Raw genomic sequence first — 25,973 nt, 5'->3', positions numbered from 1 at the left:
ATAATGATTTCCTCAACACGATGCAAGTTGTTTCCATCCTGCATGTTAGAATAAGATATTCCTGCTTAAATGGTGGCTGTTGAAAACATACTTTAAAAAGGGTATTTGTGGGGCTTCCCTGGTGGTGCAGTGATTGAGAGTCCGCCTGCCGATGCAGGGGACACGGGTTTGTGCCCCGGTCCAGGAAGATCCCACGTGCCGCGGAACGGCTAGGCCCATGAGCCATGGCCGCTGAGCCTGCGCGTCCGGAGCCTTGCTCTGCAACGGGAGAGGCCACAACAGTGAGAGGCCCTCATACCGGAAAAAAAAAAAAAAAAAAAAAAAAGAGGGTATTTGTAAGAATCAGTTCTGTTTTGGGGGGTGTCATTCGTTTGTGAAGATACACTGGCCATGGTTATTTTTACCAAGTACACGAGTAGCTTTCTCAGTGGGGATACTCAGGTGTTTAGTCACTTGGGTTACCCAGACTCAAGTAGGGCTTCTTACCTGAAAGCCAAACATTACTGAGTTTTCCCTGTGTAGACCCCAGCTTTCCAGGGCTTTCTCATTAGGAAGGAAAATGTTCCTGGTGTTTATGAAGGTTAAAGCTCTTTGACTTTTCTGCCCCAAAACTAGGAGGTATGGTGGCATAAGAACTAATAAAAGGAATCTAACCCTATGTTTGCATGTCATAAAACTACCTTAGTTTTGTCTCACCAATTAATACATCTACAATATCTGTATTTTAGATTTTCCAATGAAGTGTCTTTCCCTGTCTTCCCTTCCTAGTGAGAATGATATCACAGGTGTTTTGGACCATACCTTCTGTGTCGAACATAATGCCTATGGTGAAATTATTCAGCATGAACTTAAACCAAATGGCAAGAGTATCCCTGTTACTGAAGAAAATAAAAAAGAATATGTCAGGTAAACACTTCTGTGTTCTTAAGCCGGAGACTTGTTTTAATGTTCTAGAATGGTGGTACAGAAAAACATTTATGTGTTTAGGTAGTGTTACTTATTGCTACAAAATAGGCTTCTGCAGAATTTAGTGGCTTAGAAACAACCACCATTTTATTATTTCTCACAATCCCGTGGGTCAGAAATTTAGATCGAGGACAACAGGGACAGCACACTTCTCCTCCATGTGGTGTCAGCTGGGATGGAAATGTTAAGAAGGCCTCTTCACTCACATATCTGATGCTCACCGAGGGTGGCTCAAATGGCTGTGGGCTAGCTGGAATGGACACTGGGTCTGGGGCTTAGTTCTCACTGTTGGCTGGGCTCTTTGGTTATCCCCATGTGGTATCAGAGGCCCCTCATTCTCACCGTGGCCTCTCTCTCTAGCACAATAGCCAGACTTATTATGGCGTGGCTGGTTTCCCAGAGCACAAAAGCAGTTGTTGGATCTTTTTAAGGCCTAAGCCTGGAACTGGCCAACATCACCTCTGCTGTATTCTTTTGGTTAAAGCGAGTCACATGCCAGCCCAGGTTTGGTGTGGAGGAGGGGCTGTACAAAGGCACACATACCAGGAAACACGGTTCGTGGCGTCACGTGTAGCGTAGCTACCACAGCTAGCTGTACAGAAGCACTTTTGTGCTGTATCACTAGGACTTATCCTATTTATAAATAAGCACATTGTGGATTTATATAAGAAATATATATATATTTCTTATAAAAGAAATACAAGGAAATGTTCTTTAAGTTTTATGAAATCACCTGTTGATTGAGGAATTTAGAAGTGTTGAGTTAGAGCATTTGGTTCATGGTATCTAAAGTTCTTCTAAACATTAAACTATGATAATCAAATTTAGGAGTTTGAACTTCACCATATATACACAGAAACATTCATGCTATATGTTTTTGTACAGAATATGTCCCCAGGTCTTATTGGCTAAAATTTTCTAGTTTATAGATGAGGCCCATCAGTCTCATAGATTGTGAATATTGGTATAGCTTTTTTGGAAAACAGTTTGATAACAGCTACCAAAATGAAAACACATATGCAGCTCCATTTTTTAGGAATCTATTCTTTGGAAACACATATCTGATTAAAGAAATATGAATAAGGATGTTTAACTAAATACTACTTGTAAAAAAATTGAAAACTGCTAAAATGTTTTTAGAAAGAGAATGGATGATTAAATACATTAAACAGAATATTATGTGGATATTTAAAGAAAGATAGACTCTGCATAAACTGTCATTTAAAAGGCATAGAAGGAAAAAAGTCTGCATTGTTTTATACTCAGAAGATGTTCAGGAAGGCCACTTACCAAATAAAATGTTTGCCCAGGGTGAGGGAGTAGAGGTGACGGGCCTGGAAGTAGAGAGGGAAAAGAGGATAAAAGAGTGGACTTTCAGATTTTACTCTGTCTCCACATTTTTTTTTTTTTTTTTTTTTAAGGCCGCACCGTGCGGCATGCGGGATCTTAGTTCCCTGACCAGGGATTGAACCCGTGTCCCCTGCAGTGGGAGCGCGGAGTGTTAACCACTGGACCACCAGGGAAGTCCCATTAATATTTGATTTTTTTAAATATAATTTTTCTTTTAATAACAAACATGTATTACATTTCTAATTTAAAAAAGAAGAATGAGGGACTTCCCCGGTGGTCCAGTGGTTGGGACTCTGCAGTTCCACTGCTGGGGGCGCAGGTTTGGGGTTCGATCCCTGGTCGGGGAACTAAGATCCCCCATGTTGTGCGACACAGCCAAAAAAATAAAAAATAAAAAAATAAAGAAGAATGAATGGGAATTTCCTGAATTTCAGTAGTGTCTCACTTCTAGGACCTAGTGTGGGCTGCTCACTTTCTAGGATTCAGTCACGTTTATAGCACACAGTAATTTTCCCTTACCAAATACAGTTTTGAGGGACTTTCCTGGTGGTGCAGTGGTTAAGAATCCGCCTGCCAATGCAGGGGACATGGGTTCGAGCCCTGGTCCAGGAAGATCCCACATGCCACGGAGCAACTAAGCCCACGTGCCACAACTACTGAGCCTGCACTCTAGGACCCATGAGCCGCAACTACTGAGCCCGCATGCTGCAACTACTGAAGCCTATGTGCCTAGAGCCCGTGCTCCGCAGCAAGAGAAGCCACTGCAATGAGAAGCCTGTGCACTGCAATGAAGAGTAGCCCCTGCTCGCCATAGCTAGAGAAAGCCTGCGCACAGCAAAGAAGACCCAACACAGCCAAAAATAAATAAATAGTTTACAAAAATAGTTTTGAAATTTTTAAAATGACAAAGAAAACCTTTTTACAGGTGTGTAGTTTTGCTGTCCCCTTAAACAAACAAAAAATGAGGTCCCCCAAAGGATATCATTAATATTAAGTAACTTATTTCTTAAAGTAGAGAACTATTTCTCCAAGTTTAGAAAAGGAAATACTGGCAAATTGGGAGTATGAGTAGTTCTGAGATTTGTGAGATGGAGAGCTTTTCCTGGGAAGATAGATTAAAAAAAAACAATTCATGTATAAATTATAAGTCCAAATCAAAGGCGTAAGTAGAGCTACACAAGAGATGTAGTTTAGTGTACATTTGTTGCTAAAATTACATCTTCCAGGGCTTTTAAAGCTTATAGGGAAAAATGAGTATTTAGTCAAAAAGTGCTTCTTGCTATTGGCTTTTACTGTTTCTTCTCATTTTGGATATGGGGATTCTCTTTACCTCTTCTTCCCCCATATACAACCCACAAAATATAAAGAAAACACCCTACACATTCAGATTATATTTTCAAGTGAAACCAGAAAAATAGTCATTTTGGGTTGAATGTGTTTTTCTGGTTATCAGCGTGCATGCCAGAAGTTGAGAAAGACATTTCATTCTCATTTTAACTTCAGACTCATCTACTCTCTAGCCAACTTCCAGTTTAATAGGACTTTTTCTGATGTGAAGAGTTGCTGTATTTATGCTGCTTTTGTTGGTGGAAGGTTACCGCTTTTTAATTTATGGTGAACTGCCTCACAGCTCAGGATCCATCTGTACCTTCAGTAACCTGAGATTCTTTTAGATTTTAGACTAAGTTCTTAATGCTAGATGCTTGTAAAGTGCAACGTTGCTAAAGTACTAGAGATTCATAATAATTACCAAACCTGAATATATTTGATCATATGAAACCCCTGTCCGATGTTTCCAGACTCTATGTGAACTGGAGATTTTTACGAGGAATTGAGGCACAATTCCTGGCCCTGCAGAAAGGATTTAATGAAGTAATTCCACAGCATCTGCTGAAGACATTTGATGAGAAGGAGTTAGAGGTCAGTGTATTAATGTCATGACATCATCTAGTATAACAAAGAAAGTTAGGGAATTTTCTGTTACTTAGTTTTAGAGGAAAGCTGTATTTCTGGTGCTTTTGAAGTTTTATGATGTGATGCTGTGAGAATTCTAATTCACAGGAAAAGTCTTTCCTGCTTTTGGAAAAGCCTTTCATGTTTTGGAAATTTTACAAGTAGCCAGTCTCTCTTATATTGTGACTATTTTTAATTTATTTTTCCGTATTTTCCGTTCGTGCGTTTAATAGATTTCGTGTCTTCTGTGTACGTTCTTCCAGTGTTGTTTTCTATTCCCTAGTTAAGTGGGTATTGATTTAGTTAAATAAAACTTTATTAATTGGTCTCCACCATATTGACATTTATCTGGAATAAAAGCCTAGGCTTAATTGGATTTACATTAAGCTTTGTAAGAAAGCAGTTGAGGGGCTTCCCTGGTGGCGCAGTGGTTGAGAGTCCGCCTGTCGATGCAGGGGATGTGTGTTCATGCCCCGGTTGGGGAAGATCCCACATGCCGCGGAGCGGCTGGACCCATGAGCCATGGCCGCTGAGCCTGCGCGGCCAGAGCCTGTGCTCCGCGACGGGAGAGGCCACAACAGTGAGAGGCCCGCGTACCGCAAAAAAAAAAAAAAAAAAAAAAAAAAAAAGCAGTTGATAGACAAAAACGTAGAGGAAATAATTGAAACACTTAGGTTAAACTCTGTCTCAGCAACATCAGTCTCCTTGGAAACATTCGTTACTAATAGTAACTATAATAAACAGTTAACCATTTTTTATTCTAAAACTAGTCCTTAAAGCACCATAGGGTTGGTGTTATAATTAAGACCTTTAACAAATACATCTCAGTTTCTACTGAACTACTTTGAAAAAACAATGAGGTTTTATTCTACCTGAGGTTCCAAATTTAATTAGTGGCTAGGGATAGCATAAATATTTAAAGTCGATACATAATTTAAAACATGATTTTATTCATTAACTTCAGCATCCTTTCTAACTAAATCTGTTAACAGACCTGTTAGCAAACAAGTCTAAAAAGATTGGCTTGACTTACTACCATCCCCATTCCTTTTTTGATTGGACTATTCTGTAGTGAAATGACCAGAAGGAAGTAGTCAGAAGGTGGAAGAAAACATAGCAGGAATGGCAGTAAAGTTGAAATACGATGCATTTTTATCTGTTCATACAATGAATAAGGAATTTGGCTTTAAAACTACCACTCCTCTAAAGAAAAGAATTTAGGGAGGTACCGTCTGTGGTCATGGGTACTTCTGTAACCCTGCTCGGACACCTACTACCTGTTAGTGTGGCAGTGGCCAGTCATTTTTTCAGACGCTACAGAAGCTTTGTTGCAGGTTTTATTCAGTAACGTTAGGGTTTGTTATATACTTTGTACTGCTAATGAAGTTAGGCTTTTTACAAAAGTATATGTATATAATTTATTTTAGTGTTAGACTAGGTTAATATAATTGTGAAATGTAGGATTTGCAGGTTACCTTATGTTTTACACTACACTATCATAATTGAGTGTTATAAACACATCAGTAGGATGAGTCAGTCTTGGACCCTAGGGAGGTGTGAGTATTAATAATATCAAAGTGATTTTGATATACCTCGTCTATACTGAGCCTGCATCAGGATGCCAAGCAGAGCTCTATTATCAATGCATTCATATATTTCATACTTTGGTCCAACTTTAAGCAGATTGTATCACTTATTCAACACAACTTCTTGAGTTCCTGTGCAGTGTTGGTTGCTTTCGCAGGATGTAACGAAACAGATGTTACTGCCATATTACAGCAGAGGAGACTGTGGCCAAGGGAAGTGAACTAAACTGCCCAGAATCCCAAAGCTAATAAGTGTTGAAACCCGAATAATAGATGCAAGTCTTAAGGAAGGCACATATAAACTGTATTTACTCTGAGTCTAGTTTCTGTCCATTAAAAATTTTTTTAGAATTCTGCGAAGTTATGGAACTTTTCATCTTATGTCCATCACAGTGGTGGTTCTCAGATCCTGGGTAGGGAACCTGCAGTGACTAGGTACTCATGGAACTTTAAAAAAAATACGGATCCTAATTCACCCAGATTCACAGAATTAAAATCTCTGAGCATAGGACCTAGTGTATACATTTTGAAAAACTTTCCAGATGGTTCTCATGTCTACCCTCAATTAAGAACACCATATGAAAGCCAACTCTGCAAATCTAAAGTTCTATTTTAAGGAATTTTTGGCTTAGGTTGGGTTTCCATTGGCTCATTATTTGTGCAATATTTTAACAGCTCATTATTTGTGGACTTGGAAAGATAGATGTTAATGACTGGAAGGTAAACACCCGGTTAAAACACTGTACACCAGACAGCAATGTTGTCAAGTGGTTTTGGAAGGCTGTGGAGTTTTTTGATGAAGAACGACGAGCACGGTTACTTCAGTTTGTGACAGGCTCATCCCGAGTGCCTCTGCAGGGCTTCAAAGCTTTACAAGGTAAGAAAGCCAGAGGGATAGACGATGTGGCATCTAATAATTGGGGGCAGGGGGTCAATATTTGGTGTACATAGACGGTGTACAAACATGTGCTTACATACAGATTCTCTTTTCACTCTAGTTCTTATCTGTAACTCTCATGTCTTGATACCTTCTTCTCTTTCCTTTCCTTTGTTCCCTCCCAAGAGCATTTTCTGCTGGGTTCTCTGTGATTGTAGTGAGTGCTGCATGTTAGAGACCATATGTGTCGATGCTCTGCCTTTTCTTTTCTGGTCTCCTTGCTTTTAAATTCTGTTGCACATTCCTGTAGGGGAAGTCTGTCTGCTTCCATGTTCACATCTCAACCTGGCAAACATTTACCCACTTGGGATGCCTCTCCCCCCTACTTTTTTATTCTTTTAACAGAAAGAGGCAGCATGAGTCGTGGAAGTCATTTGTTTGGTCAGAGCACTTTAATTAATGCATGGCATCAGACCATTTTACAGCCGTATTCCGTTTTTAAGAATTGTTGTCCATGGAATAGCTGTTTAATTTTGGGAGGAGTTGGTATATTGCTCATGATCGTGGTGCCTCACTGGGTGGCAGTTGCTTCCTTTACCTCTGAGGCTCTTTATTTTCACAACTGCTGCTGCTGGTGATGACTGAGGGTGTACGAAGCAAGACTGGTACATAATTCAACAGTGTTGCCCACAGTCCAAATATCAAAAATCCACTGGGAAAGCATGCTGTAGTCATGCTTGCACTCTCTACTTGGAGAACTCATCATTGTCAGACTACCCAGATGAATAAAGTGAAGTTGTATTTCTACAGACTTCTGTATGGGGTGCCTTATGTTACCTGAAATTTATTCCATAGACTGCTCATCTTTCGCTCTCAGTGAAGTTTGAGTTGTGAAACTTAAATTTGCATTAGGTTGTCATCTTTTTGAATGTGTATATATGTATTGGATCTTGGATCTGCCCATTTACTTCTTTTTGGGGGACACTGATTTTCTGTAGAAGATAGAAGTTGGCAAAGGATTTCAATCCTGAACTTTTTCTCAAATTGAAATGCTAGCAGATTAAGGAATCCAGCCTTATCCAAGGTCAATTCTGGCTTTTAAAACCCAGACTGTTTTCCTGCTGCCCTTTGGCAGCTTATATGGAGTCACTAGTACCCTCCTATCCCCTCAACCCTGTGGTTTACATACCAGTTTTATCCTGAGATTCTGGAGACTAATATGTGCACCCACAGTGGTCTGACCCTCATTTGCTTCCTTTGCAGGTGCTGCAGGCCCACGACTCTTTACCATACACCAGATTGATGCCTGCACTAACAACCTGCCAAAAGCCCACACTTGGTAAGTTATTTCTGTAGCTTTTTTCCCTCATTCCATGTATGTAGCTGTTAGTTCCAAACAGATGTGACATTTCGTTTGTTGTTCTTATTACTAAATGGACCCTTAAAAGAGTTGCTTATCATTCCTTTTAAGTGAATTAAGATTATCCAGAAATTGATAGGAAAACCCCAAAGCAATAATCTCTACTTGAGAGAAACATAACCTTTTTCTTGTCATTTTCTATGTGACACAAAGAGTAATGTGGCTGTATTAGGGTAAACGAATTAGTATACACTTGCTAAGTCAGTTGAACTGTTTTGAATGAACTGTGTAAAATCTGATTTGCTTAATTACAGCTTCAATCGAATAGACATTCCGCCCTATGAAAGCTATGAAAAGTTATATGAAAAGCTGCTAACAGCCATTGAAGAAACATGTGGATTTGCTGTGGAATGACAACTTCAAGGATTTACCCAGGACTCTATTTATACCCTGACAGCCTCCTTTCAGCAGAGTTTCAAGGAACGCTGACAGACAGGAAAATGCACCCCCCTTTTTAAAAAAAATTTTAGGATACTGTGAGGGGAAAGGACAATTCTGAAATTCCTTTTCAAGGAAAAAAAGGTCTTTATGCTTTGCCATGAGGCCACATTCAGCTGCTATTTAAAATTAATACCTTGAACCTAAAGAATGCTGACTTTTCCTACATTTCCAGAGTTAGGCAGTATTCTACACTTAAAGACTACTACTATTTTTATAAAAGGTAATCTATTCAAATCGCTTCACAGATTTCAACTCTATCAAACATCAAGACAACTTCAGCAGTCGGTACAAGTCACATTTCATTTTGGTTGAATACATGATTTTGAACAGCTCCTGTACTTGCTCTTTGTAAAAAAATAAAATAAAATTATTTTGAATTATTCTAACTTTGTAAACAATTGGCTATAAAAGAATCTTTAAAAAGTTAAGCCATTTACATGTTTAATTACATTTTTCTATAGCAAAGCATTATATTTTAAAAGCATTATATGTTTCAACCTAGCCTAAGTGAGTCTTTTTTTATATTTTTCAAGCATGAATTCCATGGAATACAGCTATATAATTTTGGTTGTCAAATTCTTAATGCAACCATTTAGTCTGAACTTAGTAGCTTATTTGCTACAATAAGATGCATTCAGGGGCTCCCTGTTTTTAAGAGACTTTAAAAAAAATCTTAATTTTTTTATCTTGAATGAATATGATCGGGTATTTTGCATTTACTTTGCATCTTAAATGGAAATACTGCATTTTTATAGCTACTCAGATCATGTGGATGGGATCGGATTTTCATTCTTTTATTGGGTCAGCTTATCTTTGATATATATATACTATTTCTGTAAACCAAAGTCTCCTGTGACAAGTGCACCTAACTTATATTACGTTTTAATTATGGTAAGTTTCTATCAAGTAAACCATCCTGAATCTCTGTTTAGCTGCTCATATTTTAATCAGATAAAATTACGAAAAGGAAAAATTTTGCTCTAAAGATTCTTTAGCAAGCTTAGAAAACCCTGCTTTTACCTAAAATGAAGTGGGGTGGTGGGGCAGGGATGTGATTACTAACAAGTGGTTCTGACTCTATCACAGACAATACTTTCCGTCTGAAGAGTGATTTTGGAGGTAAGGGAATCCCAGTTCGCTTGGTGGTGAAGATCAGCATTTGATTTTGAAATATCCATATTTAGCTTTCAAGGTGTGTGGCATGTTGCATGACCCAGAAGGCAACCACAGTTCTGGAGTGAGAGGTTGGAAAAATCTGAAATCATGGGTGGATTTTTAAATTCAAATATCAGAAATCTGCACTATTTTTTTTTTTTACATTGTTGTGAAATCAAGAATAGCAATTTTGATGAGATAGCTTTGTTGAAATTTTGCAGCTTAATTATCAAGTGAATAAGCCCCTTGTGTTCTTTGGTTTGATGGATTGGTTTTCAGTCTGTGTTCTTGGAGCCAAGGGGCTCCTCAGAGGGGCCTCAGAAGTAATGGTTAAGAGAGGAGGGACAAAGAAAGAGGGAGAAGAAACGTAGCTGGTACTTGAGCAGGGGCCTCCAACTCCCCACCCCTCTTTACCCAGAGCAGCTCCGATTTTTCTCTTTTATATACATTGGAATTCCACGTAAGCTTTCATGGGGGCTAGGAGGGGTGGGGGGATGGGTAGAATAAAAGAGGTGGAAAATTTGCTGCTTAAAAAAAGTTGAGAACTACTCCTGTCGTTTCTAAGTATTTAAATTTATTTCATTAAGCCAAATTTGACAGCCATACAAGCTGGTTACAGTCATAACTGTGTAGTGGCGATGTGCTTATGCTGACCTTTTTCTTCCCACTTTGTTTTCCTATTGCATTCTTAGTAGTACCGAAGAACATCTTAAAACATACTGTTAGATCATCAGTAGTTTTCAGCTTTCACGATAGTACCTTATTGGTTGCAGGTCCATCTCTCTCATATATGAAAGCACTAGCGCAGTGTAACTGTGCCTATTATAATCTTTCAGTAATAGTAAGTACATGATGAACACTTTAGAGAAATCATAACTGACGGATGCAGTAATAATGAAATGCTACTCTCATACTAATGTACAATATAGAGCAGGCAAATACCATCGCTTTTTGAGTGCCTTCTTAATTTTATAATAATGACTTAATAGAGCTTTAAAAGAAATAAATTACCCTCCCTTACAGTCTATGGTATCACCAACATAATTTATAAGAACAGGATGATTTAGGTTTCATTTTCAAAGTTATGTTACCTGATCACTTCCAAATAGGTGCTAAGCAAACAAAACGTGCCAATGTATCATTGAACCTTGGACTTGCACCTCATGTGTAATGTGAATATTTATTTCCACATGTCCCTCTCAGCTGGGTTTTTTCTAATCCTTCCTCTAGTTTTATTTCAGATTTGTGATATCATGTTTCCATACATTGCCTTTCTATCATGAATACTTATGAACAGTGGTTACTTTGTAGAGCTCATATGCAATACAGAGGTGAGTTTTGTTCCTGAGGGTCTTACTTCTTTGGTGTAAAGAGTTTTTAAATAGTGCTGTGTATAGTGTACATTTTGTTTTGCACATAGTTTGTTGCCCTGAATGGGTTTTGTTTTTACCAAGTCTTTTATTTTTTCCTTGTAATTACACTGCAGAGCACAAGTTTCCTTTCTTTTAAATACAAGGTAGTTTGCTTTATTTTACAACACTAAGTCTGCTTGAACTTCGGGTGCATCGAGCTGATTGCATTGATGGGAGTTAAGAGATTGTTCCAGACATCTTTACAGTTTGACAGAGCAGCTCCTTCTGCTTCTGCCTTTAGGCTGCAGCACAGTCAATGGGTGCCGTTTGTAGTATTTAATGTACTTGCGTTAGGATGATGATTGTACCAAATGCTGAGTTGTTTTGTTTCTAGATGTAATTAGTTCACTTAATGTAATATTCTTCCTTCTCTCAAACTGACTTTAAAAACAAAGTTTTATCATTTTCATTGTATTTATTACAGAGTGTTTTAGCTTTGATATTCTTTGTATTTTCACTCAGTTGTTACATGAGCTTTATCAATAACATCTGTATAAATGGTTTTTAAGAATTAACTATGTATGTGCCCATGCCGAAGTTGAGCAATAAAATGAATGCTGTTTGCACTGTCACAGCATCAAAGTTTTTAAAGAATATTGAGTTTATAATGAATTGTTTTGAAGAAATTTGATTGGGTCTATGAAGAGTGACAGCATACGAGCCATAAAATGTGAAGTTTAAGATTCATGGGCCTTCCTTAGTTGATGCCTTTGTCACGTGGTAGAGCCTCAGAGGGCTCAGGACCCCCTTTCTGTCTCCAGGTTGAGCAGGGAAGGTGCTTGTTTTCTCCTGCCATGGCACATCCTTAGGTTGGCAGTGGCTCTTGGTGGGCAATGGCCTGTAACAACTGTCACAGGCTCTGGAGGGCAGAGCTATGACTGGGGCCTCATTTGCTACCTTGGTGTTGAGCAGTAGAATCCTCAAAATGAAACGCAGAAGTCAGTTATATTTTTCCAAGCAGCCATGACTTCTTGGGTCATGATTCACAATTCTATAAATATAGTGGATTAAAGTCCAGCTAAATATGTGGGTGGAAAAAGAACTGGATACGATGTTTTTTCATCAAGAATAGTCCATGTAAGTCTCTCCACAGCATAGGCCATACAGAAAGGAATGTCTGGGAGATGCAGTGGAAGCAGTGGTGTATTAAAGTTCCAAAAGTAGGCATGGGGTCCATTTTTTACATCCTTTTGCAATGTATTTTTTTGCTTTGCCTCCCATTGCCAGTTTACAATTGGTTGTGATCTAAAATTTATAAATTTTTAGTACATTAAAGATTTAGTATTATCACCTATAAATTACCCAAAAGTTTGAGCAATATGTGACATTTTTCTGCTCTGTGGTGACCTGAAAGATTTGTCCTTTCATTATAATGAAGGTTAACCTTTGCACCCACTGCATTTATTTGTACTTTATATCCCAAATGCTTATTGTAGTATACGCATAGCAGAACTGCGGTAATTATACAGAAAAAGGGTTAAATCCCTATGTTAATATTCTTAGAAAACTAGACAGATCAGATTTTTTAAAGATATATTTCATTAAAAGGTATGTGCCCTAAATGTGACTTGTTCTTTGTCCACTCAGCAAATATCTGCTGTGCTCCTACTATGTGTCCGGCTCTGTACTAGCTTTAGGGATTAGCTTTAGATGGTTGTTAAAAAACTGAACTTCCAAACTAGTGCTTCTAGCGTATCTCGGTAGACGCTGAAGTGCAAACTGAGGTACTCAGAACTCAGTTTGTGTATAGCAAAGAAGTTGGTCATGACAGGAGCACAGGATTAAATACCTCACCTAAGCAAGGCTTCACATCCCAGACTTGGTTTTTAAAACAGCTGGTTTGTTCCCCCATCCCCCTTTCCCCATGACATCTCAGATCCTAGCATACCTTTTGTGGATATTTGGGCTGGTTTGATCTAGGTTATCAAAATAGTCTGAGCTGTAAACCCCACTTCTCTCTTACAGTGTTTTGTAAGCAAAGGAGGTGGAGAGGCAACTGTAGCAGCCTGTGGGGTGGGTAAGCGATCCATCCAAGATTTTCCTCCTGCTGACTTAAGTGTTTATGAAGTCTTTTGATTTTCAGCCCAGGAAAGTAAAGATGGAGAGCACACCACACTCAACCTTTGAGACCACTCACTCCTCCCAAAGACGATGCTGGCATGGCAAGAAGGTGGAGAACCATCGACACCAGAAGGACAAAGTTTTGCTTTTTAACTGAGGTATGACTGACATACCACATTATATAAGTTTCAGGTATACACCATAATGATTTGATATTTGTGAAATGATCACAATTAGTGTAACATCCATCACCACACAGTCATAAAATTTTCTTTTCCTTGTGATGAGAACTTTTAAGATCTTAGCAACTTTCAAATATGCAATACATTGTTAGCTGTACTCATCGTGCTGTACATTACATCCCTATGACCTATTTTATAATTGAAAGTTTATACCTTTTGGCCTCCCTTCACCCATTTTGCCCATTCACCATCTCTGACAACCACCAGTCTGTTCTCTGTATCTATGAGCTTGGTTTTGGGGCGTGGGAGGGTTTTTGTTGTTTTAAATTCCGCATATAAGTGAGATCATATGGTGTTTGTCTTATTTTACTTAGCATAATGCCCTCAAGGTCAATTGTGTTGCAAATGACAAGATTTCCTTTTTTTAAAAAAAAATAGCTGAATATTTCATTGTGTGTACATACACATTTTCTTTATCCATTCATTCATCCGTGGACTTTTAGGTTGTTTCTGTATCTTGGCTATTGTATATAATGCTTCAGTGAACATGGGGGTGCAGACAGCTTTTCCAGTCAGTGTTTCATTTTCTTCAGATAAATACTCAGAAGTGAAATTGCTGAGTCATATGTTAGGTCTGTTTTTAATTTGTTGAGGAACCTCCACAGTGGCTGCACCAATTTATATTCCCACCAACAGTGCACCAGGGGTCCCTTTTCTCTACATATTTGTCAACACTTCTTTTTGGTAACAGCCAGCCAAACGGTTATGAGATGATCTCTCATTGGGATTTTGATATGTGGTTTTGTTTTGCATTTCCCTCATGATTAGTGTTGTTGACCACCTTTTCATGTACCTGTTGACCCTCAGTATATCTTCTTTGGAAAAACATCTATTCGGTTCCTCTGCCCATTTTATAATTAGATTGTTTGCTGTTTAGTTGTATATGTGCTTTATGTATTTTGGATATGAATCCCTTATCAGATGTCTGATTTGCAAATATTTCCCCCCATTCAGTGGTTGCCTTTTCATTTTGTTGATGGTTTGCTTTGCTGTGCAGAAGCTTTTTGGTTTGATGTAGTCCCACTTGTTGATTTTTGCTTATGGTGTCAAATCCAAAGAGAATCATTGCTAGGACTGATGTCAGTGAGCTTACCACCTTTTTCTTCTAGGAGTTTTATGGTTCCAGGTCTTAAAGTCTTAATCCATTCTGAGTTAATTATTTGTGTACGGTTAAGACAGTGGTCCAGCATCATTCTTTTGCATATGGCTGTTCAGTTTTCCCAACAGTATTTATTAAGAGACTGTCCTTTCCCTGTTGTATATTCTTGGCTCACTTGTTATTAATTATGTATTTGTGGGTTTATTTTGGGCTCTCTGTTCTGTCCCATTAATTTGTGTCTTTTTGCCAATACCGTGCTGTTTTGAGTACTATAGCTTTGTAATATAGTTTGAAACCAGGGAGCCTCATGCCTCCAGCTTTGTTCTTCAGGGGGCAAAGTTTTAAACGCAGTTCAAATTTAATGTTTTTTTTAATATAAGAAACTGGTCACATCAAATTCTGGGTAATGGTTCAAATGGCTTGAAATGCCAGATAAAACATGTTTTCAGCATGTCTGGATTTGGGATCTAATAGATTACTCTGTAAGATGCAGCTTAAACCCCAATTTTGGATTCCTTCTTTATACCATTTCTCTTAATGACATCATCTTCTGTCTGCCCTGCCTGTCTCTTTCTCCCATTGCAGACTCCCCCTAACCGTTTTTCAACATGATGCCTCTTTCCATTGCGAATAAATTTCCCCTACACCCTTAGTTCCCTCACTAAAGGTTCTATTCTCCTGCCTTACCTCAACACAGGTTCTCTTTTCCTTCTTACATTTTATAGGACAGGCAGGTAATTTCTCCAGTGCCCCACCTGATATAGTAATGCATATATACAACTAGACATAGTTTTAAAAAAAAAACATAGTTCTCATTACAAGTTAAAAAAAATCTGTGAGGTAACAGATGTTAACTAAACTTGAATCATTTCATGTATACTTATCAAATCACTGATATATAAAACTGTGTAAGTTTATATATCAATTATATCATTAAAACTGGGGGAGGGTGACTCTTCATCACCCTTTCCCCTCATCCCTAGTCTTGCTTTCCAGAAGCTACTATTCCTAAACTTTCTGTCAGCTCTTCTGGTATTTCCGTATTTCTAAATGATATGGTTAATAGCGCACTTCATTAATTTTAGAATCTGGTTTTTTTGGGGGGTGGGGTGGGGGATATTTAACGATTTAGTTCTCACACCAACCACCTCATTCTGTAACACCCCCACCCCCACCCTATACAGTTATAGTTAAGTTATAGTTCTAAATAACTTTTCAAATGCATGACTATGATGTGCTTTTCCTGGGTTCTTCTGGGCAAACTGGATTCACATACAATCCTCTCTCCACTGGTACTTGGATAGCAACATCCCTCCACTTGCTGAGTTAGTTACCACTTCATTTGTTTTCTATTTTTCAAAAATGCATTGGCATCTTTTATTTTTGTTTCCTCTCCTATAAAGAATGACCTTTGCTTGGCAGTCCCATCCCTTTCCTGGTAAATTCCCTCACTTTTTCTTCTTTTTGGTTAGTCCCAGTTAATTAGTTTAGTAAAGAGCTAGCAGAAGAGTCCTCCTAAAACATAAAAAAAAAAAAAAAAAAGTGTAATGATGCCTTTATAACAAATTCAAATAGTATATTAAGCAGAGTGAAAGTTTATATAATCTACCAGAGTCACAACTACTATTACATCTGGGGACTGTTCTTCCAGACCTTTTCTACATTGTATTGACTATACTGCATTATAACCACACAAGGCCGGCTAGAAGTCCAGTGCGCTATGCATTGTGCCACAGAGCCAGTTATACTGCATTATATATATGATACCCATTCATACCATAGCTTTTTAAAGACTTGCTCATTTTACCCAAGGATATAGTGTATTTTTTTTTTTAATTTATTTTTGGCTGCGTTGGGTCTTCGATGCTGCACATGGGCTTTCTCTAGTTGCGGCGAGCAGAGGCTACTCTTTGTTGCAGTGCACGGGCTTCTCATTGCAGTGGTTTCTCTTGTGGTGGAGCATGGGCTCTAGGTGCACTGGCTTCAGTAGTTGTGGTTCGTGGGCTCTAGAGTGCAGGCTCAGTAGTTGCAGCATACGGGCTTAGTTGCTCTGCGGCATGTGGGATCTTCCTGGACCAGGGATCGAACCCCGAACCCGTGTACCCTGCACTGGCAGGCAGATTCTTAACCACTGTGCCACCAGGGAAGTCCCTAGTGTGTATATCATCTTTCTATCTAGAAGTTCTTTATCATTTTTCTCTAACATGTTTAGAACTTATGTTGTAGCTCTTGTGCATTTCCCCCATCCTGTCCATTCACCTGCACTGATTGACTTGTCACTATATATATATATATTGCAGCTATCTGCATGTCTTTCCTTCATGATGCTCCAAATTTGGCCATCTTCCAAGTCTTTAACTCAGGAAGCCCTGCCTGCCTACAGGCCCTACACTGTCAGCTGCCATTCCAAAAGGGCAGCACTTGGGACCACAGCACTGGATACAGCTGCCTACTCTTTTCTGCAGGAATATGCCCTAATGGGAGCCTCTCTTCTCCCTTCCAATCCTTTTCTGGTGCCCTCTGCCATTCTCTGGCTTTGATCAGTAACTAACTCCCCATATGCCCAATTGCTCTGAAGCCTCCCTCCAGCTCCTGGCCTTCACTGAAGCCCTCCTCTCCAGGAAGGACACCACCCTTGAGTGGGTTTTTCTTCTTCCTCATCTGCCCCCATACTAGAAATAGGGTGTACTCTTGCCCACTTCAAGTCCATTATGCCTCCTTCCCACCTGCAATCACTAGTGCTCTGTTGAGCACCAAGGGCCTTACACCTGTCACCCCTCCCAACTGATTGATAGAAGCCATATTGCATAAATTCTCATGTAGCCTCCATGTGAAAAAGCTACACACACTTAACCATCCTATGTTTAAGGTTTAACCCTAAGTAAGTCCCACCTCTAATGACAAGCCCACACTTCAGCTCTTTTCTGATTTAGAGATCTTTTTTTGGGGGTCCTCAAGTGCTATTTTTTTTTTTTTTTTTTTTACTGTTTTTGTTCACCTACAGCAATAGGCTTCAGAAGCTGGCTGCTCAGTTGCTTTCGTGCACCTCTTTTAAAGTTTTAGGTCATAAATTCAAAGCAATAAACTTTAAGAAAATTTTTATTTTCAAAGTTAGTTAGTTATTTCATAAAAAGCATTAGTATATATATAAGTTATTTAGAAATGATTCTTCTGGGTTAGATTGTTTACCAGGGCAGAGCTAGAATTGAGCCAGTTAAGTCCACACCTAGGAAGTCTGGCCTCATAGGAAGGGATTTTTACTGTACTGAAAGGAAGCCAGATGAAGCCGAGATTTGAAGCGCTCAGCTTCCAATTCCCGGAAGAAAGCATCATCGTCGTTCTGTGTTATCATGTACTGCAGCTGTTGAATTTCCTTCTCCATCTTAGATCTCAGTTCCCTCTTCACCTTATACAACATCTAAAAGAGAATTCATGTCATCCTGCTATTCACAACATTGATCCAGGCCCTCATGTATTTTTATTCCCTCTCCACCTTCCTGCTCATCAAGCTTCTGCAGTAATTTTAATAATTTCTCAGCAGCTCTTACAGAGACCTGAACAGGTAAAGTTAAAATCACAGAATACATGTTTTGAATCGTAGATCGATCTTATTAGTATCCTCTCCATTCCCCTTAAAAAGTGTAGTACAGTTGTTTTCCATTTCTTAAAAATGTAAATAAATGATTTCTATCTTGTTAATGATTACCTGGGCCTGGGATTTCTCTCTGGCTTTGAGCTCTTGACGTTCCTGTGATATGGCTTCTGCCAGCAATGAAAACTGTTTACAGGGAAGAGAAAAAAACCTTGTATTTGTCTGTAGTCTAAATGTAACAATTCTTATGTTCATAGGCTTAAAATCTTTATTTTAATGGAAATAGGGCAATATTCTGTACTGTGGTCAAGCACTAGCTTATCTTACCTTAAATTTCAGTCAGTCCAACCTGTACAGTGACAAGTTCCAAATTAATATGTGGAGGCTTACTTGTTCAGCAGACTAAGCTGATGTCTGACACCGGGCAGTCAGGATTAAGCACGTCAGAATGTAAACTAGCAGCGGTGAACCCACCTGGTCTTTATAGTAGTTCTCCATTGAGTCCAGTTCATTTTGGTGCTGTCTCTTTTGTTCATCTCGCTTTTCTTTGGCATAGTTTCTTAGGTCTCGTAATCTTTGCTTTTGAATTTGTAAACCTTCTTCAAACAGTTTCTTAAATATCTGCCAGTTATTTAGTCAGAAAGACAGTCATGGTGAATTTTCATGGAGGAATAAAATTCTGCCCAACTAGAGGTATGTAAAAAATCTATGTGAACTACAATCAGTATAAAGTGACAGCTTTATTGAGATATAATTCACATACTATAAAATTCACCCTTGTAAGATGTATAAATCAGTAGATTTTACTATATTCAGAGTTGTGCAACCATCACCGCTAACTGCAGAACATTTTCTTCACTCCAAAAAGAAACCCCATAACCATTAGCAGCCACTCCCCCTCCCCCTCCCCCTAGCAATCACTACTCCACTTTCTATGCCTACAGATTTACCTATTCTGGACATTTCATATAAATGGTATCATATAGTATGTGGCCTTCTGTATCTCGCTTCTTTCACTTAGCATAGTTTTTCAAGGTTCATCTATATTATAGCAGGAATCACTATGAAATTCTTTTTTTCATTGCCACATAATACTCTACTGTATGGATATACCACACTTTATCAATTCACCAACTGATAGACGTTGTTTCCTCTTCTTGGCTGTTATAAATAGTGCTGCTGTGAACATCTGTGTATAGTTACCTAGGAGTAGAAGTGCTGAATCATATGTTTAACCTTCTGAAGAACTGCCAGACTATATTCCAAAGTGGTTGCACCATTTTATAACCCCGCCAGCCCTGCATGTGTGTTCCAACTTCTCTACAGCCTTGCTAGCACTTTTTTATTTTAGCCATCTTAGTGGGTGAGAGTTTATCTCATTGTGGGTCTGATTTGTATTTCTTAAATGACTAATGGTATTCAGCATCTTTTCCTGTATCCCAAAGATTCTTAACTACTTCAGAAAAGAACTCTCAAGCAGCCATGTATATAGGAAAAGAACCCTAGAGTAGAAACAAACACTGCATGTACACAGCTGAGGGCCATGTGGTTATCATCTGACTAGGCCACAGGTACACAAACTGTTCAAAGGATTCGGATATGCTCACTTGTCCTCCACTGACTGATCAAGAATTCTTACTAAAGTACAGTCATGCATTCATCAGCCGGCAGTATTGCCTTAGTGTCAAATTACTTAACCTCTCAAAGCCTTAGTAGTATCCTCTAGAAATGAGGATAATAGTATGACCCACTTCAGAGTATTGAGTCCCGTTAAGTATAATTACCTTAATGTTTTACTCTAGAGATGAAATTTATTGCTAGTTTGGAATCCCAAGCTTGATTAGGATGAGATAGCAAATACCTTGTGGAAAGATCTCACAGTATATCTGTCCTACATTATTTTCCTGGTTTTGAGTGGAATCCGAGGTCATCTAATCACACCTTAAATTCCTGTCTCTTACAACATGCTCCCAGACCCCTAGAGCAGGTGTCCTGCAGAAGTACCGACACTTGGGACATCAGAGGGAATTAAGACCTCACATTAAGGTAAGGACAGCAGAGATATACAGATGAAGAGGCACATGAAAAGATGCTCAACTTCACTAATTATTAGAGAAATGCAAATCAAAACTACAATGAGGTATCACCTCACACCAGTCAGAATGGCCATCACTAAAAAGTCTACAAATAAATGCTGGAGAGGGTGTGGTGAAAAGGGAACCCTCCTACACTGTTGGTGGGAATGTAAGTTGGTGCAGCCACTATGGAAAACGGTATGGAGGTTCCTCAGAATTATCATATCCAGCAATTGCACTCCCAAGCATATATCCGGACAAAACTAATTTGAAAAGATACATGAACCCCCTGTGTTCACTGCAGCACTATTCACAATAGCCAAGACATGGACACAACCTAAATGTCCATCAACAGAGGAATGGATAAAGATGTGGTATTTATATACAATGGAATATTACTCAGCCATAAAAAAGACAAAATAATGCCATTTGCAGCAACATGGATGCAATTAGTGATTACCATACTAAGTGAAGTCAGAAAGACAAATACCATAAGATACCACTTATCTGTGGAATCTAAAATATGACACAAATGAACCTATCTACCAAACGGGAACAGACTCACAGACATAGAGAACAGACTGGTGGCTGCCAAGGGAGAGAGGGTTGAGGGGAGGGGGTTGGGGGAAGGATGGAGTGGGACATTGGGGTTAGCAGATGCAAGCTTCTATATATAGGATGGATAAACAACAAGGTCCTACTGTATAGCACAGAAAACTATATTCAGTATCTTACGATAAACCATAATGGAAAAGAATATATAAAAAATAGTGTGTATATGTATGTATTATATATATACATGTATATATATGTATAATATATTATATTCATATATATATGAATCACTGCTGTATAGCAGTAATTAACACAACATTGTAAACCAACAACAATTAAAAAAAAAAGACAAGGGCAGTAGAGACAGAGTAGACTGGGATGCACTATGGGGGTAATAAAATGAGGTGTGGGCAAGTCTGAACTCTAGCCAGCATTTTGGACTTGCATTTGAATTTTGGATTCACACTGGGACAAGAGTCACAAAGAAGGTGGTCCTAAAAGGTAACAGACAAAATTTACCTTCTTAACTGGATTGGACAGAAAAGCAATATTTACCATTTCTTCCCGGGTCCTCATTCTCATCATTTTTGAATGCAACTGAACTCTATAATCATCATAATATTTTCGGGCACGAACAGTCTGCTGCCGATTTTCTTTTATCTTTGATTGGGTCAACTTCTGCCTGTGAATGCGGTCCTTGAAGTCTTGCTAAGAAAGGGAAGGGGAAAAAGAGTTAAGGACAAGAGGAAGACAGACTCCAGTCTTCTCCTCTGTCCCACTCCCCAACACGATGTCTTCAGGCTGGGTATGGAGGGCCAGTAGCCTGCTAGCTGGGCATAGAGTGTGAAAGCCTGTCTGTCCCCAGAAATCCTTTAGTCTTTAGTAGGTTCATCACCTCAGTCAAAAGAGCTGCCCCACAGTCCCGTGGTTAGGACTCCACGCTCCCACTGCAGGGGGTGCGGGTTCAATCCCTGGTCAGGGAACTAAGATCCCATATGCTGCGCAGCCAAAAAGAAAAACAAAACAAAAAACACACAGAAGAGCTGCCCCAATAAGCCCCCAAGGCTGCAGAGAGCAGCAACAATCCTCATGGACTGGGAATCTCATCTCCCCATTTCACCAGGGAGTCATCTAAGCCATACCCAGATGCCTGCTTAAAAGAAGTAGAAAACTGGCACCCTCAAAGATATTCAAGCAGAGCTTGAGTTAACAGAAGTAACTATATCAAAACTAAGGAACTTAGGTGATATCTTAGCAAAGTAGTGAGGGTGAAATGAAGTCATGTACACAAAGCCTTCAACTAGGTGTCCAGACACTTGTTTTCTTTTCCCCACACCAGAGTCTCACATGCAGTTCCTGATGGCTTCCCCTTCTTTCTCTGAAACTGCTTAGAATTACAGTTCTCATTGCTTATCTCTAGACTCAAGTTTCTTCCTCTCGCTTATTGTCTTTGATCTCTGTCCTCCCCCTTCATGATACTCAGAGGATAATGTTGTACTATGTACGATTCTCAGTCCAAATTATAATGGAGGCATAGACAACCTCAGCTTTCTATTTGGGACCTGAGAAAGAAAGGAGAGGACAAAAAACACTAAGTTATAACCACCTGGTACCTCGAAGAGGCTTGGAGGTAGAGACAAACCTGGATTAAAATCTCAGCCTTGCCCTTGCTGATTATGGTGGGACCCAGGGCAAGTTAACATCTCAAAGCTTCAGGTTTTCCATTTCATAGAAAACGTTTCTATTATGTTACTATAAAGACTAAATGAAACTGTGTATATAAAGTATCTAGCACCTTACCCTCTCATCAATTTTGGTTAAAGACCTAAATGCTTCCACAGGTAAGTGTAAGAGGTATGAGTCAGTGGGGATATTGCCCAGCTGGTACAAATAAAAGTAATTAATATAACTTACCAGTCTCTTGTTATGTTCATATTCTTTCTTGATAAGCACAGTAAGGAGGTCGTGCCTTCTCAAGGCTTCTTCTATCTTTAAGTGGGATACAAGGAAACAAGGTTAATAATTCTATTCACTAGATTATCAAGGATAAGCTCTGCCCCTTTTTGGTTTATACTCCTATGCTTGATTGACAGTTATCTTACTTCATCCTGGAGTTTCTTCTTTGATCGATTTTCTCTATATGCATCTTTTTTGAGCTGTTCAACCTGTGCAATTTGCTGTTTCCACAATTTGCTTAGTGTTTGACCAGAAACATAGAGAAATGGAAACTGCTCCAGCATCAGGGGCAGGAGACTGTGTTCATTCACTTTCACTGCAAGGTAAAAAAAAAAAAAAAAAAGATGCTCTTAATCTGAGAAACTCACTGACAGCTTTTAAGAAGAAATCTCATCCCACCTTCCTGCGAGATCAAAGCTTATCTAAGTGATGTGGTTCTGAGCCTGAAAAGAACAATTCTAAAAGTGTGTTATTACTTTTGCATTCCTTCTCTGATTGGGATAGCCAATTACTAGTAAGGATGAAAATAACCTCAACATTTCTGACTGATGACATGCTGGTTTTGTGAAGTCCATCCTAACTGCTCAGCTGATTCAGTGCCTGGGGTGGATGCTGTGTGTGTGGTCAAACTGCCTCCCAGGAGGGCTGAGGAGTGTTAGTCTCTGTCTGATGGGATGTAGTTAGAAGGCCAGTGGTCTTTGAAACTGTACCCTGGCACCAACTGTCAATGTAACAGGAGCTGGACAGGCCCTCTGCTTGCTTTGGAGCACCCCTTTGGTTCTACCAACTTCCCAGAAACAAAAGACAACCAGCATGAGTGAGCAGAGTGAAGCTAAAGCTGGAACAGCTGGTCATAGCCATCACATTCCTTTGGTGCCAATATATTGGTATATATTTAAGAGTTTGAGAGAGGGCTTCCCTGGTGGCACAGTGGTTGAGAGTCCGCCTGCCGATGCAGGGGACACAGGTTCATGCCCCGGTCTGGGAGGATCCCACATGCCGCGGAGCGGCTGGGCCCGTGAGCCAGGGCCACTGAGCCTGCGCGTCCGGAGCCTGTGCTCCACAACGGGAGAGGCCACAACAGTGAGAGGCCCGCGTACCGCAAAAAAAAAAAAAAAAAAAAAGTGTTTTAGAGAAATGCCTCATTAGGAGTTTTATCTCTCTTTACAGAAATCTAGCATATGGCAGTGAGAGAAGAGGGAACTTTCTCCAGCTGACTGGTAGATGCTGGTTCTCAGTGCTGTGTCCTTGGCATGTAGCACACACTTTCAAAGGATGCCAGTTTTCCATAAAGTACAATTTTGTGGTTCTTACTTGGAACTGCTTTATTTGGCTTTGGCAAGCCACCTCTTGGACCTGGAGTTGTGGTTTTTCTAGAGTAAATCTTCCAGGGCTGACTATGTTTTGGAGTTCCTTTATGAACAGTTTCTCTGTATATTTTTTCCTTAGGAGCAGATATAAAACAGAATAGAAATAAGAAGTCTAATAACTTTCATACATCATCTTAAATATTACATAGGGACAAAAATAGCTAACATAATCCCCAGCCAAACCACCTTACTTCAAATTTCTACAGTCTGGGGATTTCCCTGGTGGCACAGTGGTTACGAATCTGCCTGCCAACGCAGGGGACATGGGTTCGAGCCCCGGTCCAGGAAGATCCCACATGCCGCAGAGCAACTAAGCCCGTGCGCCACAACTACTGAGCCTGTGCTGTAGAGCTGTGAGCCACAACTACTGAGCCCGTGTGCCACAGCTACTGAAGCCCATGCACCTACAGCCCGTGCTCCACAACAAGAGAAGTCCCACACCACAATGAAGACCCAACACAGCCAAAAATAAATAAATTAATTAAAAAAAAATTTCTACAGTCTGGTTATTTACCTACTCTAAGTTAAATGCCTCTTTAGTTTCTGGCATCCTTTGGAATTTGAAAAAGCACTGAATCTTTTTCAAGTTTCATAGTTGCCATAGCCCCACACCCTAAATACAACTACTAATGATGTTCTGATGTACTTGCTTCTTTTGACAACCTTTTAAACGTAGATTAAAAAAGTTCTTAAATGATGTTTAGTTTTAACCACACTGTATATTCTGTTTTGTTTATGAACATTTTAGCATAAGCATTTTCTCCATGCTTTCATTTAGCTTCTGTAACTATTCTTTTGAAAGGCAACGAAACTTATGCTTTGGGTGTCTTCCAACCAGGCATGGAGCAACTGGGATTTCCTGTCTTCTTTTACTCTCCCTCTTTAACTTGTCAGCCTAGACTATCTTTTAAAGCCTTGGTGAACTGATAAGCAATAGAAGCCCTTAAAAACTGATGGAAGTTTTAGGCAGGAGGGAAAAATACTAGTTTTGGGTACCATGTCTTGCCACATTTTAGCAACTTGCCTACCTATGAATAAAAGAAAATCCCACATCATGAAATGAAATTCTGCTTTTTTCTAAGGGGCTAATAATGATTAAGGCCCTGTTGATTTTTTTCCTTTTAAGAAGATCATCTCTGTACTTTCCACTGATCTGATCAAATGGCATTTATTACAGTAGAGACTTTTACCCACTGTTTCCTCCTTGTCATTTATTCCTAGAGGTCCAATATTCTCTTGAACTTTATTTCTTCTTAGTTCCTTTTCAAATGCTTCAGTTATTGCCTACAGGGGAAAAGGCCATATGATATTATAGTTATTAAAAACATACAAATGAAAATGAAGGAAAAAAATCAATCTAAGATTCTGCCATTCCATTCACTTTTTTAAAGTTCCTTTCAGGCTATATATTATCATTAAATATACATTATTTAACAGATATGTAATTGGGACATAAAACACAACTTTACATATTTTTTGTGTTCTCACAGTTCCTGTAACTATTTTGATACACACTTGAGTGGAAGTTACATGTTTGAGTTGAAGTTACATGTTATTTTAAGACATCTAAATTAGTTTGTTTTCACCATTATAAAACATACTGTAGCAAACAACTTAAGTGTTCTAAATTTATGCTACATTTCAAAATCCCTATTCCACAGTAGAAAGTCTTCCTTAGTAATCATACATTCTCCTGTTGAACCCTAACTTGGGCATTTTCATCCTATCTGTAATTCAAATAGCCAGTCACATTTAATCCACCTCAAATTCTCTTCATTTCTAAAGCTCTCTGAAAATGCCTGTCTACACTGATATACTTTCTTAACCCACTAGAGTACTGACTAAGCTGTATCTAATAAGGTT

The 25,973-nt window shown here is 39.1% G+C and overlaps 2 protein-coding genes across 7 annotated transcripts in view; one reads left to right on the top strand and one right to left on the bottom strand.

Annotated features, from left to right (window-relative positions):
- Positions 1 to 8,673, top strand: part of SMURF2 (SMAD specific E3 ubiquitin protein ligase 2) — a 52,232-nt gene extending 43,559 nt beyond the window's left edge. Inside the window, exons 14-18 of the mRNA XM_029213362.1 lie at positions 769 to 906; positions 4,116 to 4,236; positions 6,531 to 6,732; positions 7,996 to 8,071; positions 8,407 to 8,673. Coding sequence (XP_029069195.1) covers positions 769 to 906; positions 4,116 to 4,236; positions 6,531 to 6,732; positions 7,996 to 8,071; positions 8,407 to 8,506 — 637 coding nt within the window. The 3' untranslated portion in view covers positions 8,507 to 8,673. The remainder of the gene's footprint in view (positions 1 to 768; positions 907 to 4,115; positions 4,237 to 6,530; positions 6,733 to 7,995; positions 8,072 to 8,406) is intronic.
- An 8,827-nt stretch (positions 8,674 to 17,500) lies between these two features.
- The window catches only part of CEP95 (centrosomal protein 95), a 59,587-nt gene continuing 51,114 nt past the window's right edge, over positions 17,501 to 25,973 (bottom strand). For all 6 annotated transcript variants that reach the window (XM_029210991.1, XM_029210992.1, XM_029210993.1 and 3 more), the window contains 8 exons: positions 25,305 to 25,394; positions 24,055 to 24,184; positions 22,887 to 23,056; positions 22,699 to 22,773; positions 21,340 to 21,492; positions 18,629 to 18,775; positions 18,269 to 18,340; positions 17,501 to 17,980 (listed from right to left, as the gene is read on the bottom strand). In XM_029210991.1, coding sequence (XP_029066824.1) covers positions 17,804 to 17,980; positions 18,269 to 18,340; positions 18,629 to 18,775; positions 21,340 to 21,492; positions 22,699 to 22,773; positions 22,887 to 23,056; positions 24,055 to 24,184; positions 25,305 to 25,394 — 1,014 coding nt within the window. In that variant the 3' untranslated portion in view covers positions 17,501 to 17,803. The remainder of the gene's footprint in view (positions 17,981 to 18,268; positions 18,341 to 18,628; positions 18,776 to 21,339; positions 21,493 to 22,698; positions 22,774 to 22,886; positions 23,057 to 24,054; positions 24,185 to 25,304; positions 25,395 to 25,973) is intronic.

This window comes from Monodon monoceros, unplaced genomic scaffold (assembly GCF_005190385.1).
Source record: "Monodon monoceros isolate NGI ecotype Baffin Bay Population unplaced genomic scaffold, NGI_Narwhal_1 Super_Scaffold_9, whole genome shotgun sequence".
Lineage (NCBI taxonomy): Eukaryota > Metazoa > Chordata > Mammalia > Artiodactyla > Monodontidae > Monodon > Monodon monoceros.
Note: the sequence above shows the minus strand (reverse complement) of the source record. Positions and strands in the feature narration are given on the sequence as shown.